This window comes from Aptenodytes patagonicus, chromosome 10 (genome assembly GCF_965638725.1).
Source record: "Aptenodytes patagonicus chromosome 10, bAptPat1.pri.cur, whole genome shotgun sequence".
Classification (NCBI taxonomy): domain Eukaryota; kingdom Metazoa; phylum Chordata; class Aves; order Sphenisciformes; family Spheniscidae; genus Aptenodytes; species Aptenodytes patagonicus.
In genome coordinates this window covers 15,679,521-15,700,331 of record NC_134958.1, presented here as the reverse complement: position 1 = coordinate 15,700,331, position 20,811 = coordinate 15,679,521, and the positions used below count along the sequence as shown (strand labels likewise).

General features: G+C 43.6%; 2 protein-coding genes across 6 annotated transcripts in view; one reads left to right on the top strand and one right to left on the bottom strand.

The window, feature by feature from the left end:
• Positions 1-511: 511 nt before the first annotated feature.
• Positions 512-14,543, top strand: TUBGCP4 (tubulin gamma complex component 4). The gene is made up of 18 exons (XM_076348247.1): positions 512-594; positions 731-859; positions 1,466-1,588; positions 2,095-2,148; positions 2,597-2,653; positions 3,233-3,312; positions 4,015-4,216; positions 6,135-6,300; positions 7,451-7,575; positions 8,272-8,322; positions 8,836-8,941; positions 9,287-9,394; positions 9,630-9,768; positions 10,246-10,423; positions 11,363-11,497; positions 12,660-12,776; positions 13,231-13,370; positions 13,679-14,543. The coding sequence occupies exons 1-18, from the start codon at positions 517-519 to the stop codon at positions 13,689-13,691; spliced, it is 2,001 nt and encodes a 666-aa protein (XP_076204362.1). The 5' UTR covers positions 512-516; the 3' UTR covers positions 13,692-14,543.
• Positions 14,544-15,827: 1,284 nt separating this feature from the next.
• TP53BP1 (tumor protein p53 binding protein 1) overlaps positions 15,828-20,811 on the bottom strand; it is a 31,943-nt gene continuing 26,959 nt past the window's right edge. For 4 of the 5 annotated variants that reach the window (XM_076348242.1, XM_076348244.1, XM_076348245.1 and 1 more), the window contains 6 exons: positions 20,553-20,756; positions 19,757-19,969; positions 19,031-19,125; positions 17,814-18,013; positions 16,807-16,952; positions 15,828-16,189 (listed from right to left, as the gene is read on the bottom strand). In XM_076348242.1, coding sequence (XP_076204357.1) covers positions 15,981-16,189; positions 16,807-16,952; positions 17,814-18,013; positions 19,031-19,125; positions 19,757-19,969; positions 20,553-20,756 — 1,067 coding nt within the window. In that variant the 3' untranslated portion in view covers positions 15,828-15,980. The remainder of the gene's footprint in view (positions 16,190-16,806; positions 16,953-17,813; positions 18,014-19,030; positions 19,126-19,756; positions 19,970-20,552; positions 20,757-20,811) is intronic. The other variant, XM_076348243.1, reaches the window with a different exon arrangement.

Sequence of the window (20,811 nt, the reverse complement as noted above, 5' to 3'; positions counted from 1 at the left end):
CTGGAAGGGACCTCCCGGACCGGCACTTGCCATCGCAGCCACCCACGTTACTCAACCACCCTCCTGCAGCAAGCAAACGCCAACCCGCCTCAAGAGCGGCGAGGGCCAGGGCGAGGGCCAGGGCGAGGGCCAGGGCGAGGGCCAGGGCGAGGGCCAGGGCGAGGGCCAGGGCGAGGGCCAGGGCGAGGGCGAGGGCGAGGGCCAGGGCCAGGGCCAGGGCCAGGGCCAGGGCGAGGGCCAGGGCGAGGGCGCCCCTCACGACGCGGTCCGGTCGGCCGCTGCCGGTGACTCTTCTAGAAACCCGGCGCGCCCGCCCTCGCACGGCCCCGTTCCTCTCCGTGCCCAGCGAGGGGCTGCCCCCGCAGCAGCACCACCACCACCACCACCGCCGCCGCCTCCGCCGCTCCCACAGGGCCAACTGCCGCCCCCGGGCCCCGCTGAAGCCGCTGCGCAGGCCCGCCCTTCCCGGCGGCCCTTGCGCGCTTCCCAGCAGCCCGCGCGGCGCCGCGCGGCAGGATGATCCACGAGCTGCTGCTGGCGCTGAGCGGGTACCCGGGGGCGGCCTTCACCTGGAGCAAGCGCGGCGGCCTGCAGGTACGGCCCGGCCCGCCTGCCCCTGCCCTGCCCCGCCCTGCCCCTGCCCTGCCCCGCCCTGCCCCTGCCCTGCCCCGCCCTGCCCCTGCCCCTGCCCCTGCCCCTGCCCCGCCCTCACCGCTGTTTCTCCCCTCAGGTGTCTCAGGAACTGCCGTTCCTGCACCCCAGCGAGACCAGCGTCCTGAACCGGCTCTGCCGCCTCGGCACCGACTACATCCGCTTCGCGGAATTCGTGGAGCAGTACACGGGACACGTACAGCAGCAGGTGGGGCCGCCCCACCGCTCCGCTGTATTTCCCGGGCAGAGCGCGGCGGACGCCGGTCCGGCCGAGCGGGTGCGCGGATGTCCCGCGGGGCACACCGCGCCAGCACGGACACGCGGGCTTTCCCGAGCAGGGCTCAGAAAGCTCTGTGCGGTGCAAATAAGGGAGGGCGCAGAACAGCGAAAGGTGGACCAAGTGCAGAATGTCCTTCTTGGGGAAGCAGGCTGTAACGATTTCTGGTCACTGCAGGCTGGCCGGGGTTTGTCAGCTGCACAGGATGCTCATCCCCCGGTTGTCGTGAGTCCTCCTCATGGTTTGTGAAGAGCTTTGAGATCCAAGAGGCACGCACAAGTGCAAAGAACCGCTGCAGTTACCAGTGGTTCCCAGCACTCGCATATGTCCACAGAAGAGCTAACTATAACTCTGCTCAAGTAACTCTCCTTGTGACAAACCTCTCTTTTAGTTTTTTTTCCTGGGCACTTTCTGGTGGGCTAAGGTGCATTTCAACACGTTTGGACCACTGGCTGCTGGCGTAACACTGCACAGAAACTCCATTACTCTTTAGACCTGCACTGGGGAGCTGATGTAGATTTTATTGTTTGGTTTCAGGACCATCATCCATCTCAGCAAAGCCAGAGTGGACTGCATGGCATTTATTTGCGAGCCTTCTGCACAGGTCTTGATTCAGTGCTGCAGCCGTATCGACAGGCACTGCTTGACCTAGAACAAGAGGTAAAGGAGAGGGACCCGCAACAAGAGGCGGTCCTGCTGCTGGCAGATTGTGGAGAGTTGTCATTTCTGCAATTAATATGCTAAGTAGTAGTAGCTAAGGAGGAGACGAGGTATTTTCCTTTCCACATCAGGGCTGTCTTCCAAATTATTCCTGTGAGGTGCCGTTGTAAATGATGCTTTATTCTAGTAAGTATTAAGTCCCTGCTACCTTCAATTCAGTAAGTGCCCCATCTGCCTCGGAGCCCAGTGCTGTCTCAGACTATTGTGACTTCTGTTTTCAGTTGTAAAGGTTTTGATTAACCTCCACTAGATTAGCAGCTGTCATATCTTGGGTACTGTCACCATCCAGTGGTTTTTATAGCCTAAAATGGGACGCAGCCCAAAAATATGTGGGGGGAAAAAAAAAGCTGTGGGAACTAAAGGTTTGGAATATAGAGCCAAATGTGCTTTTTTTACTTATCCGTACCTTATTTTAATTTTCATTAATTGCTTTGTTATTCTTACAGTTTCTGGCTGACCCGCATCTTTCCATCTCACATGTTAATTATTCCTTGGACCAGGTATGTCATGTTAATAAACAGGTAGTGCTCTTTGGTCACTCTTATCGCTCCTTGAGTCTAATAAGAAAGTGGGTGGGATAAATAAGGGTTAGTCTGTCATGTCATGCCATTTCTTTTTAACGCCTCTACATTTGTAGTCCCTTAATCATGCTCAGAGGATCACTTGCACTTTGACACAAAGCTTAGGTCCTCCACCTTGACCCTCGCATATTCCTCACTGCCTGTGTTTAGCCTGAACTGCAGCTGGAATATAGTAACTTCATGCATCTTGGTCCAGTGGAGGGAGAACATTCTTCCTAGAGATTTTCATGTCATGTTTCTAATTTGTGGGGAAAGCCAGATGATAGTTTCATGAAATTATTGTAATCTGTCCACGCTTACTCAAGTATAGTTTTTCTCTCTCCCTTGCATAGCAACCTAATTCAATATTTTGCTCCTTGTTCTGCAGTTTCAGTTACTCTTCCCCTCTGTGATGGTCATGGTGGAACAGATCAAGACTCAGAAGGTACAGTAAAATTGTAGCTAGTTTCTCTTAATAGGTTTCCTCTTTAGCTGATAAAGTCCTTTCTGCCCTCATCCCAGACCTTTAATACTAGGGAAGAATGTGGTTTCAGTAATGGGTGCCCTATTCCTAGTACTACTGTAAGTATTGAATAACTTTTGCAAATCCGTTTACACTGGATTTGACTTTTTTGTTATCAGTATGATCTTTGATGACTTGCATTTTATAATCACAATACATTTCATAGCACGAGCTGCTGCTGGTTGGAATTTCTTCTTTTCTGAGTCTGTTCTCTCCCACTGTTACCTGAAAAAAAAAAAAAAGGCAGAAGCTAACGTTTTCAGAATCCAGAGATGCTTACTTTTTGTTAAGGGAAATTTTTGAGAGAAGCTTGGGTGTAGAGCCACACATAGAAGGCCTCTTTCTTCACTACATGGAGTATGTTACATCTTTCTTTCTGTAAGACTTGTGCAGCTTGTTAAGGCATTTTCTTGTTAGCCAAAAGCATAGTGTTTAAATGTCTTAAAAGGTCAGTACAGATCCAAATAACAGACCTAGTCTAACCGTGTTTTCTTTCTGCAGATTCATGGGTGTCAGATATTGGAGACAGTCCACAAACATAGCTGTGGGGGATTGCCTCCTGTTCGCAGTGCTCTTGAAAAGTACGTAGATACAGTAAAGCTATTATTTCATTCTTCTGTAGTAACTGGAATTAGTGTCAAAGTGTTTATCTTACTTTTGAAAACAGTACATGCAAAACAGTCTTGCATGATACAAAAGTAGGAGTACCATGCAGGGAAAACTGCCACAGTCCCCATTATTTATCTAAAGTAGGCTTATGGCAGGAATTAAGGCTTTCTCCATACTTTGGACTTAGGGCTGAGGAAAGTTCAGACCCTATGTTTTTTCTTCCTTTGAGGTCTACATGAACTGTTTTGCATGTGGTAGACCTGTTACTGTTTTTTGATCCTTCAAAAGGATAAATGTGAGTGGGTGAGTGTTGCTACGTTTGTATGTCCTTGGGGAGAAAGTCAGACTACTTAAAAGATAATTTATGTTCATGCTGAAATGGTAATTGAGTAGAAACAGTAGGACTGGGAAGCCACTGCAAACTTACTTATACTTCTGGTATACTACCAGATCTCCGTGGAGAAGCCACATATTCAGAGGATATGTTAGTTTAGTTTGGCAAGTGATCGGTCCGCCTTTCTCGCTTTTAAAAAAAAAAAAGTTATAAAATTCCACATTAGCCATTTAGCACTTGCCATACTGCCTGTCTGACTAACTGGACTTCCAGAATGGTGTACAATGAGGTTTTGATTACTGCGTGCAAAGGCCCCACTGTCTGTTTCTCTTGACCTCAGGATTCTGGCTGTGTGTCATGGAGTCATGTATAAGCAGCTCTCTGCCTGGATGCTGCATGGATTGCTACTAGACCAACATGAAGAGTTCTTTATCAAACAGGGCCCCTCTTCTGGGAATGTCCCTAGCCAACCCGAAGAAGATGACGACGACCTAGGAATTGGGGGACTTACAGGAAAACAGCTACGAGAACTGCAGGACCTGGTAAGACTGCAAGTCATAGCTTGGCATCCTTCAGTCCTTAGGGAACTAAAGAGGAAATGTATTGTCGTCTTCTTCAGTGCGAGCTCTGCTCGACTGGACGTATATTGAGACCTGGTAGAATGGCAAATCAACAGAATATTGTAATAGGTTGCATCTAGGCAAGACACATCATTTGGCGCAGTTGGATAATCTTGGGGCAGAAAGCCCTATGGATGGAATCTGTGTAGATGCTGATGTCAAGTAATTGGAACTGCTGTACTTACTCTGCTCTTGACTGACTCTTTTCTGATTCCTTACGGTCAACACTGTGATCTGCTCAACATAGGCACTGGTGGTAGTGTGAGCAATTGCCAGGGAAAGGGTGTGGGGAGCTTGGGTGTTGACTTGATTTGCACCCTTTCTATTGGCAGCCGAGTCAGGTACCTTTCTTGCACAACTGTTTGTTGTGTAAATGTTACCTAACAGGGTAATACTACCGACATTACTGGGGAAAAATGTGCTATGTGAGAGTCGAGAGGCAGCTAAGAACATGTCCAGGGTGCTAAGTTAAGCAAAGGAGCAACCTGCCAGTATACTGGTGAAATGTGGTAACTCCTCACGTAGATGGTATCCCATTAGAGTGCCCTTGTGCAAAGCAGCTTTCTCAATGGAGTAATCTCCCACACGTTGTGCATCTGAATAGTGTTTGCATCAGGGACCAGTGAGGAGCAACTGCAACTCTGTAAATTCACACTCTGGTTTACTGTGAGAAAACATTTCATGGGCACCCGTGGTGTTAGTGTGCTGCATGCAACTTGGCTGTGAACACACAGAAGATCCACCCCCAAAACACCCTGCGTTGCGTACTAAATAAGTGCCCTGTACAGCCTCTGCTGAGGACAGACTACACACAGGCAAAACCAAGGGAAAACTTTAAAAGGCAGTTAGTAAAAAATCTGTTATTTCACTATATTGGATATAGGAAGAATGTGAAAATTGGTGAGTCTTCTAGATCCATGGTGGAAAACGTAGGCATTAAGAAGATGACACCGAAAGAGCCTAATTAACTCTCTTCTTCAGTATTATTGACTAAATAGTGTTGACAATTCTTCAGTCAGAGAGTAAAATAAGAAATCCTGAGTGTTGGTGCGATAGACCGATACAATACTTGGGTATTTCCTCATCTAAAAGTGTCAGAAGAATCTTAAGAAAAGAATTGCCAAGCTGTTAACATCAGTATACAAACTCGTACTGAACTCTCCTATTAAAATGAAGAAGTCTGTAGATGGCAAACGTTCTCAAAAATTTGTTAGCGTGGTGTTTTTTGGATTATGGACTAATGAACCTAATTCTCCAAAACCAAGAAAGCCAAATGAAATAATCAGTATTGCTTCTCTGAAGGAAAATCTTGCCTCTGTACTTGGAGTTCTTTACTAATACATTCAGAAAAAAGTTAATAACTTACTGTATTGTTTTAAACTCTTTTCGCAGGAACTGAGAAAATTGCCTAATTTATGCTAGCAAGCCTTCTGATCTTTAATCTATTTGCTCACTAGTGGAGGTGTTTACATTTGGCCCGTTCTAGCAGTGTTAAAACATATAGGAATGGGTGTAGGGGAGGATTATTTTTGGTAATGCTAATTAACATTGTTATGGCTGCAAAAAACCTAACGTAATGCAGTTGCAACAAAAATGCCTTTTGCTGATGTAACATTATCCTTTGGGAGAGCCAATTTGCTGCTATTCTACAAAGGTTTAGCTTTTCCTTTTCCTGCTTCTGCTCCCCTCTCTGATGAAAGCAACATGTTCTCTAGGGAGATCTGCTTACTTCCAATGTACTTGGATTCCCCCTCTCACACACATACCCCTTTTATACACCTTTTCTGTCTGGTTTTCTCACTTTTTTTGCTTGATTTCTTTTTCCCGGGGTCTCTGACAGCGCTTGATTGAGGAGGAGAACATGTTAGCTCCATCTCTAAAACAGTTTTCTCTGCGAGTAGAAATGCTGCCTTCATACATTCCTGTGCGGGTTGCTGAGAAAATCCTCTTTGTGGGAGAATCTGTACAGATGTTTGAGAATCAAAATGTTAACCTGACCAGAAAAGGTAAGGAACATCTTTCTTGTGGCCTTTGCTCCGTTATGAGTGACTGACAAGTATCTTCCAAAATGCTGTATTAATGAATTCCTCAACAGGCACTGACTATTGGCTGATATTGTTCAGAACATATGGATGGTTGTGCCAGGACAGAGCAGTGGTCCCAGTGTTCTGCTTCTGATTGATTCCAAGGGAGCGGTATAAGAACAGGATGAGTAAATAAAAACACTTTCCAAACATAGTCTCCAAGTTTCCAGCAACAAGTCAGCATGTGATTTGCTCTGGATAAATAAAGCAATTGCAAAGGTTGTGTTTTCTTCTCAGTTTGCATCCCTGTCCCTGAAGGGTGCAGACAGACACAAGGGCATATCTTGCTCTTAGTGTGTATGTTGCAGAATGGTATCATAGGATTAAAATGCATCCGCAAACATAAGAGATTCATCGCGAGGTGGTCGCAAGGGTTGCTGTGGAAGACAAATGATCAAGATGGAGCCTTTAAGACAGCAAGAGAGAGACAATTCCAGCTGCTGGTTCTCTTTGAGAGCCTGATAAGTTTACATTAGAGATGGTTTTGGAAATACATTCCTGCACCGACTCGGGGGGACTGCTGTGGAGGCTCTATCTTGAGCTTGTCTGTGCAAAAGTACTCAAATGACTTGAGCGACATTGTAGAGAAGAAAGAACCAATTGGACTGTTTTCTTGCCTTCGGAGAAGCGAGGTGAAAAGAAATTGGTCTTCCAGCTTAGTTGGTTAAAAAAAAAAAAATCCCCAAGTTCAAGCAGTAGGATACATTTGAAAGGGGGTAGGTGGAGAACCAAACCAACTGGTTAATGTGGCAGAAAAGTTGTGGGTTCAAAGATCTAGCTCAGTCCTAGGAAAAGGACTGTTAGTGGCAATCATTTACATGGAAAATATTTTGGATTTTTACTGATACCACAGCACTGTCATGTCAAGTGTCTGTACTGTAACTGTACTTGCAATAGTAATCTTGTACCTTGGTACTTGTACTTTGAAGCCTCCTCAACTTCACGTTCCTTGCCAGACCTGAGATGGTGGTGCCTGGACAGCCCTTCTGCCCCACTGTGCTGGAAGGGGTCCGCACTTCTCCAAATGGTATTCCTTTTTATTGCCCAAAACACTTTTCTCATTGCTGCACAGGCTCCATCCTAAAAAAACAGGAGGACACTTTTGCAGCAGAGCTGCATCGGCTCAAGCAGCAACCGCTCTTTAGTTTGGTGGACTTTGAATCAGTGGTTGACTGGATACGGAGCACAGTTGCTGAGGTAAGGATCCTAGGAAGGATAACTACTGTACAGGCTGAGGAGCTCTTCAGTTTTGCGAATGACTGGGGAAGAAGGAGGCTCTTTAGAATCAGTGACTGTACAAGCGTGTGAACGCTGCAGGTAGCTTTCATGTTCTTATGGGGCTCAGAGCTTCATGTTACCCCAACTTCTAATGGGAAAAGGACATGAACAAATACTATTCACTTTCATAGGGGAAAGAAGGGATTTTTTTTTCTTTTTTTTTTTGTTTAATTTCAGTTGCAACGACTTCAGAACTTTTCATCATGCTTTCAGCATAATAGATGGCATCTCACTGGACAGATTCTTTGCTTTGGCAATTTTTAATCTTTTTTTAATTTGGGATGGGGGGGAACCTGAGAAGATGGGGAGGTTAGAGAAGTGAGAACAAAGCTAGGGTGGAACTGATTTCATAAGAATTTGCTTTTTTTGTCATGGGTCTTCATGTTTCTTGGGCAGAGTTTCTTGCTGGTATACATCAAGAGTGTTCTAAGTAGTACCATGGGCTGCATACACACGGGATTCTTAAGTGTGTTCTCTTGTGCTTTGTATAGAATTTTATATAGGTGCTTTTTTGTATGTATCACAAGTATTTTAAGACAGCTACTGTTCTCACTGAATGGGTTTAGATAAACCTGAGGGGAGGTTTCTTTTGTTTGTTTTTTGTTTCCTCACTAGCATCTTTGGAAACTGATGGTGGAGGAATCAGATTTACTAGGACAACTGAAGGTAATGTAACTGCTAGCTTGTTTTTGCTAAAGCAGCTTAATCTTTTCCTTCCTTTCCTTCCTTTCCTTCCTTTCCTTCCTTTCCTTCCTTTCCTTCCTTTCCTTCCTTTCCTTCCTTTCCTTCCTTTCCTTCCTTTCCTTCCTTTCCTTCCTTTCCTTCCTTTCCTTTTTAATGGCTCTTTCCCATTAAATACTTTACTGTCTTAGATTCTGCGCTTTCTTCTTTTAGGTAAAGCTGTTTTCATTTTCCAGGTCTCAAGAATGAGCAGAGAGTGATAGAACTTGGTCAGAGACAGAGTTAGAGGGGTATGTGTATGTGGTTTTGTGGTTTGCATCTTGAAGCAAAGGCAGCACAGACTTTTTGGGCACTGGATGAAATTCATAGCTCTTCAGCTGTGTTTTGAAATGGCAGAAGTTGTCCAAGCAATAATAAAAATGGATGCTATCAGCTCGGATGCTTAAAATTTCTGCTCAGTTTTTGATGTGCTTATATACAAAAAAATTATCTCCACAGATTATAAAAGACTTTTACCTTTTGGGAAGAGGTGAGCTGTTTCAGGCCTTCATTGACACTGCACAGCACATGTTAAAAACACCACCTACGGCTGTAACTGAACATGGTGAGCGTTGCTTATTCACTTACCAAACTGTCCTCACTGTGGTATAGCAGGAAAATGGTGAGCCACCTCCAGTACAGAAGAGCTCTATCTTATCCTCTAGATGTTGTCGTTACTTTTGAAAGAACAGCACTTGTGAATTAGAATGTCTCACAGACTGTGTGAAAATAACATCTCGGAAACTTTCAGATGGCGGTTTTCTTTCCATATTTGAAACTGGAATTAAATGAAAATAGTGGATATAAGCGTCAGTGTTGTCTTTTATGGCCGAGCATAAATAATTAATGGGTGCAAAATTAGCACTAGCTGCATCATCTTGTGTTGATACCTGTGCTCTCTTGTTGTCAGATGTCAACGTTGCATTTCAGCAGTCTGCTCATAAGGTACTGTTAGATGATGACAACCTTCTTCCTCTGCTTCACTTAACCATTGAGTATCATGGAAAGGAGCATAAAGGTATCTACTTGCATTTTTAGTAGCGAGTTCAGAGGGGAAATGATGACCTTGTTTTCAAGTCCTATTACTTACCCTTCTCTGAAGTTAAAGAAATACTAACTTTGTTCCCTTTGCAGCCCTATGTGATGGCCTAGCTTGCTTTGTCTCTTCTTATTCTGTTCTTTCCCCTTTTCTTCCTTGCCATGGTTGTCTTGACTGAGAAGATGACTTAATTCAGCACCTCATTTGTTTTCAGATACTTCTCAGACTCGTGAAGGGCCTTCCCGGGAGTTATCTCCACGTGAAGCCCCCGCATCTGGATGGGCAGCTCTGGGCCTTTCTTACAAAGTTCAATGGCCACTGCACATTCTCTTTACTCCTGCTGTTCTGGAGAAGTAAGTACTAGGTATGGTCTTTGTATATTCATCTATAGGTTCCCTGATCTCAGGCACTCGCTAATATGTTGGGTTTTTTTCCCTCTCTGTGGAGAGAAAGGTAGAACTATAATACCTTAGCTTGCTCCTTGAACCTTAAAATTACTCTTTCTACTTTTTCATATTGAGGGTACTTGTAATGACAGTAAGACCTGCAAGATGCTGGCAGATCTGCACTATTTTACAAACAGCGCTACTTTGACAAAACATTGTCAGCTCTTCCCTCCTTATGGTGAAATTAACTTTGTATTTTTTAGGTCAGTAACCAATACTAGCAGAAATCTGTTGCTCTGAGATGGGCCATTCCCTGACCTACCCTGTCTGTTGGCAGGCAGCCACCTCCTGTTTCTTTTTCCAGTCTTGCATTGTTACGTTCTCCAGTACCTGCACCCAAGGAAGATTTTAATCTTAAAACAATTTTGTATTTTTTGACCGTAGGTACAATGTTGTGTTCAAATACCTGCTGAGTGTGCGACGAGTCCAGGCTGAGCTACAGCACTGCTGGGCTCTCCAGATGCAACGCAAACACCTGAAATCTAACAGAACTGATGCCATCAAGTGGCGTCTGAGGGATCACATGGCCTTCCTTGTGGACAATCTTCAGTATTATCTGCAGGTCAGGATTATAGAGAAAGGTAAACTGTACCAGTTAATCAGGAACTGGCAGAAATTCATGGAGGGAGCACTGAAGTCCTGTCTTTCAGGGTTAAGATTCTTTGCACCTTAAGGAAATCAGGATTTCCTTTGGAACAAGTCTAAACTGTCTCTCGGTTCCCAGACTTAGTGCTACAATTACAAAATTTTTGGACTTGTGAATTGGTGAGTGTTACTGGAAATGCAGGAGTTTTGGCTCTTTAGTGCTACTAAGCATTTGTGAGAAGCCACAGTCGTCTCTGAAGTAGCATCATTAAGATACCATCCTGGCTTCTTCCCTTGCCCCTTTTACTCAAACTCCAGTTTGAGTTAAGTGACAAGTTGTTGTTTTGGGTTTTTTGTTGGGTGGGGTTTTTTTTTAAAGAATTGAAAGAAGCCATATTCTGACCATTTGAAGTAAAAAAGAGACTTTACAAAGGTAAACACCAGTTACTAGTAGCATGATTTTGTGAGAATTACGTATCATTTTGTTAATAGCCGTAACAGCTGAATTGAGGGGGCCTGGCTTTCCTGATTCTCCAGAGTAGTCTGGCTGAACTTTTGCACTGCAGCCTTTGCCCTGAGATTCCAGATAGTATCTCCCAGTGTAAAATTCAGAGTTGACTACAATCAAATACCTTTGTTTACATGCTAGCTATGTACTTTTTCAATAGTTGATCTTAAACAAAGTGACCGTTTCCCTTTCTACTTAGATAATACTTAGGCATAAAAAATTGTTCCCCCCCATTACATACTACTGTTGTATATAATTTGCCATTCAGGAGGCAGAGAGAAGGTGACCCTCAGCCTCTAAAGTAAGAGTAGCAATAAGGAAAGTAAGTTTCTTACACAAAACTTCTGGCTGGTCTGAAGTACTCCCATTCCTCAAGATACTAACGAGATTTCTTTACATATCCATCAGGTGGATGTACTGGAATCTCAGTTCTCACAGCTTCTGCAGCAGATAAATGCCACGCGAGATTTTGAGAGTATACGATTGGCTCATGATCATTTCTTAAGTAATCTGTTGGCTCAGTCTTTCATCCTCCTAAAACCTGTAAGTAGGTCTTGTTTTCACCTTTTCCTACAAATTCTCCAACTGCCCTAAGAAACACACCTTTTTGAACAGATAAGACAAACCATCTCTTTTAAAAAACATCAGTGATAATCTCCTGCAGAGCACAGACTACAATTTTGGGAATAAAGCAGGTATAGACTAGAACAGATAATTGAATTAAGATCACTTAATTTACAGTTGGTGAGTGTGGATGCTGTATTCCTGGCAATTTTAAATCAAGGTTAACTGAATACTGGAATAATCTTATTAACTTAAATTTTGTCACTGTGTTTTTCTCAGGCAATTTTATTAAAGAAGTACTAATTAGCTTAGTGCTGGGAACTGTATTCCTGAGGGACTCATTCTGAAATGCATTAGATTAGGAAAATTTCCCTCTCAGACTTTAGAGGATAAAAATAGTTGGGATGTTCCTGAGTGGACTTTAAGGGTGTTTTTTATTGTTGTTTTAGTCAAAAATATGTTACAGTGTTGCTGGTATTTTTATGAAACATGTAGCCTCACAACAACATTCCCAAAGAAGGCTGGTATCGATGAAACACAGTGATACCGCAGGTCTTGTCTGTTTCATTATTTTGCTCAGTCTATGAGGCGATAGCATAAAGGTGGCAGAATACTAATTATCCAGTCTGGAACTTTTAAGTGTTCCAGCAGTTATGTCTGTGAGGCATTTGGGCTTTCTTAACACTCTTGAATGCAAGTTACCTTGACCAACTGATACAAAAGAAATTCCAAGTTTTGTGAACAGTGAAACCAAGGCCTTGAACCACAGCTCTTGCTGTTCCTTAATTCTTCCTTCTCCATCCCGAAGCTGCAGCGATGGCCTGCTGGTTGGACAGGGAAGCCAATGCACTTCTGTGCCTATGTGGATGGCTCATGCCAATCGCTGTTTCCCCAGCAGCATCTGCAAAAGGTTGGGGGTGGGGGGGAAAGATGCAGCGTAACATTTAAGTCCTTTTTCCGTAGAAAACCTTACAAAAATGCTGCAGGTGCTTTAGCATCCTCCTTACTGATTGAAAAACATGGTATCAGCAACATCTTGATTATGAATGCTGCAACTTTTCAGGTACTAAGAACAGCTTTCTCTGGGTTTGAACTCTGTTTAAACAATCTTGTACTATCTTGTACTTTTTATCCCTTGCAGGTTTTCCACTGCTTAAATGAAATTCTGGATCTTTGTCATAGTTTTTGTTCTCTGGTCAGTCAGAATCTGGGCCCATTAGATGAACGGGGAGCTGCACAACTCAGTATTTTGGTGAAGGTGAATCTATGTTTATGTGGACCTTTTCTTCTCCCATGCAAACATTTACCTAAGCAGTCATCTTGGCTTTAACAGCTGTAGAACAGGAGTGAGTTTAAGCTGAGACTTTCTATATGAGTGCTTGCAATGATTTTAATTAATCAACTCTTCCCGAGTCGAAAATTCTATGTGCACGGAGAGGAGGAATGTGGGCAGATATGCAGAAATTACCCTATTGTAATAGAAAGGAGGTGGATATCAGCCTGTGCCTCTACCCCTCCCTTTGGATACCTAACACCTAATAATTCTTGTGGCCGACAGCTTACCTTATACTGGACCACAAGCATCACTTCTCTTGCAGCGATTCTTTTCTTCAGGCTGTTAAAGGATTGTTTAGGCAGGAACAGAGATGAAAGGCTTGCTTGCTTGCTTTCTCTCTTGAGAGTGCCCAGAACTGACTTCTTCTAACTTCTAGGGATTCAGTCGTCAGTCATCGCTTCTCTTCAAGATTCTCTCTAGCGTTCGCAACCATCAGATAAACTCTGACTTAGCTCAACTGCTGCTACGCTTGGATTATAACAAATACTACACCCAGGCTGGAGGAACCTTGGGCAGGTAGGAATATCTTCAGGGTTTTATCCTGAGGTATGTGAAGTACAAAGTGATCTAAATGATCATCAGTCATTTTTATTGATTGTGTAAGCCAAAATAATTAGAAGCAAAGTGTTGCTACATACTATGACAGAAAAGTAACAAACCAGCATTGAGTTAATTTTTGGTTTTCATAGGCTTTCTCCCCTTCAAGTTTGTTTTGGCATGACGTTGAACTAGCTGCTAGCTCATATTGGCTGAAAAATGCTGATGTGGGTTGATAAAGGGAGTTCCTTTCAACATGTAGTTAATATTGTACCCTTCTCTTGCAGTTTTGGGGTTTAAACACCAAGACCTTTTCTTCAGGCTGTGACCAACAACGCATCAAGCGGTGGAGACTGGTGCTCTTGGAGAGTTTGCACTCAACTGAATTTTTCTTTGTAGCTGGCCCTTGCCTGGTGAACCACTGTTTCAGAAGGAATGGGCAGGAAGGGCCACTTATGTGAGGCTGCCCAGTGATTGCAGAAAGCTACTCCATTTTTCTGAACTAGTAAAAACATGCTTTCTGCAGCCCCGCGTATACTTATAAATGCTTCTAGGGAGGCATTCTGTGCCTCTTCAGGAAGTGAAAAAGCAACAAGAATTACAGTGTCTTGGCTCTTCAGCTGGACTATGATCCTTTGCAAGTTGGAGTATGGAGGAAGTAGTCTGCTGTTCTTGACAATGAATGAAGTTTTGGCCGTATTCAGAAGTTCTACTTGTGCAGTAAACTGATTTACAGTACACAATGTCCGCTAATCAAATACATACCTCCAGGAAAATGAAACAACTGCAATAGCAGTTTGAGGTAAAGGGGGAGGGAAGAAGGAATAGATTTTAAGAATCTCTTCTCATACAGTGCACTGTTCTAGCATATCTTTATATGTAAAGGAGCCACTAGTGATATCACATGCTTTCTCTATAAAACTTAATAGATTTTGTGTGCTAAAATTATGCACATCAAGACAGAAGTAGGAGCTTTGCCCTACTCACAAGTACAAAGCTCCCTCTGCTGGCAGAAAAGTGTGCTAGAGCTAAAACTAAGGAGAAACTTACTTAACTAGGATGTCAGCTCTAAATGTACTGTTTTCATTTAAGACTTTAGAATGCTACTAGTGACTATCCTACTGAACCAAAATAAAACCATCTTGTCATGCAGTTATGTGGAATATTGTCAATGTCTGCACCTCAGTGCAAAGGGACTAGAGTGGCACAGCATCCTATTTCAATGAAAAGCAGTATCTGGCAGGAACTTCTTGCATGTTACTAAGATTTCCTAGCCTTGCAGTAACAAACAGACTATCTTGCCTAAGTCCATTTGGATGAGTGGCAGAAGAGAGCCTCTCACTGGGGTGTAGTATCAGCTTTCCCAATTTGAACACAAAGGCTGCCAGGAAACCAGCCTTCCCCTCAAAGGGTTGGTATTTTCACAGTATCTGAAGCTGCAGCTCTTGAGAAAGTTACATGTCCTTGGGGGGGGAAAAAAAAAAATCCTCTGCTCACTCAGAAAGACACAGTAACAACAGACAGCAAGTATAAGGCCTGGCATCTTCAATGCACTACAGCTGTTCATGGTAGGACTGTGCCTGATGCGAAGTTTAAAATCCCGTGACCATGAAAAAAGCTAGAAAACTGCAGAAAGCGTGCTGAAGTTTGGATGTGGGATTTACAGACCAACACAGACAGAAGGTGACTGAGCTAGGAAATGATAGGGAAAAAAATATGCATCAAGAAAAACTTACACTTTTGAAGTAGGGGACTAAAGACTCTGTACGAGGCTGGGTGGAGGCCTGGGTATACCTCTAGCCTATAGCATTGTTAAAGAGCTGTCAAACTCAGCTTTTGCCTTTTTGCCAGTTGACTGCTAAGATAAAGTGCCTGGCTGTGAATGCAGCAGCTCAGCAGCAGATTATTTACCCCATTACCATTTAAACAAAGATACACAGCACTTACGTGCTCTTTGCACCTCGATCTCCCAGCAGTTTAGTTGTCCTAGGTCCCTGTGTCTATCTCTCTACTTAGGTAGTGCCAGTCTGCACTAGGGCAGGTTAATACCTATATAGTCACAACAGGAAAAAAAGAGAGGTAGCTGAAACAAAATGGCACTTTGTCCTAGAAATTCTTACCAGTCACTTCAGCAACATCTTGATGAAATTCATGGAAAAATGAATTTCTGAATTTTTGTATTCTTCCAACAAACAGAAGTGCTGCTGCTGCCCTGAACTTGCTCATAGAGTATTCACTTCTGCAAATACAGGCTGCCAGTTGAGAACACCTTTCCCTTCCTTTATAATTGACTTTGTGTTGAGGTCAGCCTTTTCTGAAAGTAGAATATTAGTGCTATTCAGCTTAGAGAAATGTAAGCATTTCTTTTCTCTCTGCCCTCCTCCTCTGGAGGCACAGCCCTGCAATAAGTTTAGATAAATGAGGAGTCCTAGCAGCTACCACAAGAGATCGAACATTTATTTCATCATAAAAGTCCAGCAGATAAAACTATATACAGTAATCCATGCACACTGTCCAATTACACAAACATTTAAAACCTGATTAAAACACAGTCTGCACAACAGTGGGACAGCAGGGCAAAGTTTTAGTTTAGTGGGGGACATAGTCATGTTTATACTTTGGATGCTTGTAGCCTACTCTCTCCCCAGCAATAAGGCTCTGGATCACCCACTCTTGCGAGACAACAGGCAGCCGTAAAGCTTCTGCACACTTCAAGATACCAGCTGGGCAGGAAAAATCAGTCACCACCACGTCATAAACACCCAAAGCAATATCTGCACAGGAGGAAAGACAGGCATCTGTCAGGTGAAAAAAAGAAAAAGGATCTTCTCTGCAGCAGCAGATCAGTGTGTTTCACCACTGTGAATCTCTCTTTCATGTTCTCTCATTCCTAGCCAGTGAATTCTCTTCGTAAATGTTAAGACGTACTCTACAGCAGCACTGCACCTTGCAAGTACAAGACTCCCTCTAGTCCAGATAGAAATTAACAGAAAACCAGCAGGCAGCATTACAGGCAGGACTAGATAACCGTGAGTCCTGACCTCAGGCTGTGAGTACTAGGGCCTACATCCCACATGAAGAGGGAAAGACAGTTGAATTCAGAAGGACAAGGAAGCACAATTTTAGTGGCCTACAGAAGGTCCAGGAGCAACTCTTGCCTATTTCTCCCTTTCAACATAGGCTGGAAGCTGATGGCTTGTGTCCTGAATTGCTGCAGCATCTCCTTCTCTGGAAGGTAGATCTTCTGGATGTAATCTTCTAGATTACATTCAAGCAGAGAGCTAGTGTCTGCACTTTGCCTTCCTTTATGCTTAGACAACCTTCTAAGCCATCCTAAATGGTTTTAAACCATGCTAGAGACCACAGTGGCATTAGATTCCCCACTACTAGGCCTGAGAAACTGGCCAATGAGTACCTTTGTTGTGAGCATTTGAGTAATGCTGTTTAACAGATGCTGCTCCCCCTGTCATGAGGATTTCAGACCACAGATCCAGGAAGTTCTGCTGCTGATCTGACACCAGGAGAACCTTCAGGTTATGGAATGGGTTTTCTCGTGGGTGCCTGTAGAATAAACAAGAGAAACGCAGACTGCTAAGAATATCCAGTAGTCTGAAACCATATTTGAGGACCATTATCTACGTCTAGTCACCTGATTGGCTCCCATATTGGTTTTTTGAATATCTTGCATACAATGACCTAATCTCTTACCACCCCTCCTGAAATACTTGGAACAATTATCCTCTGTTCATATGGACAGTAAAACGGAGCTAGACAACATTGGTGGGGTGTGTGTGCAGCAGCCTAAACCCAAAGTTAGGCTAAGCTCCTCCTTAATCCTGAACCACCTTTTCTGTGCGTATCCAAAACACCTCCGCTTTGACAGGGCTGAGCAGGCAGGCACCAGGCTCCTGCCCAAAAGCCCACAGAGATTTACAAACTGCTTTTGTCCACCCCTCACCTTGCCTGAGGATTCCGACCTGACAATTGTTCTCTCAGAACAGACCTACTGGATTAAACTCCATAGAAAACACAGAAGCTGGCTTCAAAACGTACCAAAGGAAAAGGAAATTGCAGTAGTATTGCTCTCCTTTATCCACTTCTGAGCAATTAGAGAAGTCAGCCAAGTGTATGGGAAGCCTTGCCTGAATTCAGTCTTCCTCATGAGGAGACTGACATCTTTCTTACTTCCCAGGAAACTGTCTTTTTTGTGTATATGGCACCCAAATGTACCTTGACATTAGAGGTCACTGTAAATCCAAGGAAAGAGAAGGAAGTTCTGTTCCTGTATGGAAGGGAAAGCATGGGGAGCAGTACTAGGGACACCTTCAGTACTTGTAGTATTCAAGAACCTCCCAAGCATAACAATTCTCTCTGATTAAATCCTTGGTCTGTGGACTCAGATCATGGTTATTTGGCACTTACCATTCCAGCAATTTTTGCTCCTGGAGGCTATAACCAGCTGGCAAAAGGTAATTCCGATAATTTTGAAGCTGGTTAGCATGACAGCTATCATGGACCCAGATATGAGACACACAAGGGATCCCTCTGGCAAGGCACAGCAAGTATTTCCGAGTTCGACAATGCTGGTCCGCAATTAAAAGACACTGATACGCTGCATTACACTTCAGGGGAGATGAAAAGACATGTAAACGGGAGACAGTGCTTGCAAAAAAACCCAGAAGTTATCCTGCTGCTAAACACTTTAAAGAGGAAAACAATTGAAACCCTGATTTTCACAGCCATATTATGTGAAAGGTGAATTAGATAAACAGATTCTGAAAGCAGGAGTACCTATAATAATCACCTATTTCAAGCTATGCAGTTCACATGCAAAAACTCTGCCTAGTAGTTTTTGTATCATAACTGTCTCTTCCAGTTCAGACAAAGGAGAAGATTCATCTTTTAGTTTGAGACTCAGTAAGTCACTAGAGAAGTCATCAGGCAAGATGCTCTAAGAATAATTTACTCTCTCTTACTTAAATTTAGATTTTTAATAAAGTGACACTAAACTAAACTAAATTAGTTGTCCGAGTAGATCTGGTAAGTGAAGAGTGAAGAGCTCTACCTCTAAGTGTTCTGAGGCACAGACCTGTGGTGAGACCACATCTGGAGTACTGCATCCACTCCTAGGTTCTGCAGTACAACAAAAACACAAGACACACTGGAGCAGGTCCAGCCAAGGGCCACTAACGTATCTAGGCATTGGAGCATCTGACATACAAGAAGAGGCAGAGAGAGCTGAGCTTGTTTAAGCTCAAGAAGGGAAGGCTTGGGTGGTCATACAACGCATATTCATGACTGATAGGAGGGTGTACCAAAGATGGAGCCAGACTCTACTCAGTGTTATCCACTAAAAGGACAAGAAGCAGCAGGTACAAATTGAAATACAGAAATTCTATTTAAATAAATAAATAAATAAATAAAATTGCGAGTGGTCAAACATGGGATCAAGTTGCCCAGAGAGGTTGCGGAGTTTCCATCCTTGAGGATACTCAAAACCCAAGTGGACAAGGACCTAAGCAATCTGCTCTATTTGATCCTGCTTTCAGCAGGGGGGCTGGACAAGATAAGCTATGGAAATTCCTTCCAATCTCAACTATTCTGTGACTATCATTCTAGATTAGTAAGTGAGCCCTTACCTGGGTTTCATTGAAGTCTTCCAGGATATAGCCAGCTCCTGCTCGCAGCTGCTGTGCTATGTAATGTTTGTCGTATGGAGTCATCTCTAAAAATTCTACAGCAGAAACAGAAAGTTCAATTTTTGGCTATAATCCATCTGCTCACATCCACACAATCCTCAGTCTACAGAGCCCTCATCCATTCCAGTAAGGGACCCCAACCTTCATCCCAAGAATATCTAGGGAAAACCCCTGGAAGAGTCAAAAAAAAAAAAAAAAAAAAAAAAAAAAAAAAAAAGGCGGAAAGGGAAGCACTGTACTGGCCAAACTAGCCAAGTGAGCACCTTGTCACTTCTTTTCATGCTGCAGTTCATTGCATGAAACACGACCCTAGCAAAGGCAAACTGGAGCAACCCATTCATGCTTTCGAGTCCTATGTTTCCCAGCACTATCCCTCATCTCTCAAAACCTTCCTTCTCGTATTATAGTATTCTGAGACTGCTGATTTCACTAATTTTCACGCCTTTCTTAACTTGCTGAACAGCCCTATGATCATCATTGAGGTTTGCCACATTTCAGGCTGTAAATTCTCTAAAACAAAGACTGAGTCTTAGGACCTTCTGCAAAGGATTAAAGAGCAAAAGGGTAAAACAGCACTCACACAAATACCTGATCAGACAACATTCAGCATTTTTCCTAAAGCCACAGCATTCCACTTGGAAATGCAATGGGTAAGATTTGCCTCACCTTCTTCCTCCTCACTGCTCCCTGCGGGACCATCTGATGGCTTCTGGTGATTGACCAATTTGTCACTGGGTGTTGCCATGGTGAGGAGAAAGGCATAGCCCAAAAAGAGGGTCTTATTGTGGGGCAAGGGTCCATGATGGTCCTCCAGTACTGGGGCATCTACAGCATCTACACCTTCACAGGTGCTCACAAACTCTCCAGCTCTCACAGCCCCTGCAGAGAGACAGAAGCACCATGAGTCTCAAAAGTCAGGTTCAGCACAAAGATCCTGTGTAAGATCTGGGATATGTTCAACTTCAGTTATTTTACTGGAGGAGACAGAGGGAGACAGGATTGGGTTAGGATTACACTAGGATAGGTAGGGATCTTTTACCCTTCTGGTTGCAAAGAATCTTCAAATCAAAACCTGAGTGACTAATGGGACAATGTTCACCATCTATCAACATCCTGAAACAACACTTACTGCTGTGAAGGGTCCCTTTAACAGCTAGGCATTTCAGGGCTGACTAAACAGATAAGAAAAGAGATAAGGAAGGAGAGAGGCAAATCACAACATTAAGGTCAGAACATTTCCAAAAGGCAGAACTGAAAAGATGGCAGGTAAGTACTCGGACTATGCTAAAAACATCTCTGGCTGCTGAATGCATCCAGGGAGAATCAGTCTCAAATCCTGCAGGACAAACAAGCAATCCCGTCTACTTTTTGCTTATGGGAAGTGGAAAGATCAATTACAGAAATACCAGGGAGGAAAAAAATAGCTGAATGCAAGTTTAAGAGCAGAACATAAGGTTCTCACCAGGCTTTATCATTGCTGACTTGCGGCCACGTTTAGCTGGGGATCTCTCATCTTCAGAAGCAACAAGTTTCCTTTTCCCAGATAGTGTGCCTGGTGGGATGCGTGGACTCTCCTGCCCTTTACGAGTGGGAGTTGTGCTGCTGCTAGAAGTGCTGGGAGAACCAAGGTTACTACGTCGCTTCCGCTTCCCCTCCACAAGATTATCTGTAATATAGTATGCAGCGATTAGTCACTCGCTGTCACCTAACTCCACGAGCTT

What these genes read in the sequence shown, in the direction of transcription:
- TUBGCP4 (XM_076348247.1), top strand. Translation starts at nt 517, where the DNA reads ATGATCCACGAGCTGCTGCTGGCGCTGAGCGGGTACCCGGGGGCGGCC. An exon ending in TGCTTGACCTAGAACAAGAG is followed by an intron (nt 1,589 to 2,094) that starts GTAAAGGAGAGG and finishes TTATTCTTACAG; the next exon opens with TTTCTGGCTGACCCGCATCT. An exon ending in ATTTACTAGGACAACTGAAG is followed by an intron (nt 8,323 to 8,835) that starts GTAATGTAACTG and finishes TTATCTCCACAG; the next exon opens with ATTATAAAAGACTTTTACCT.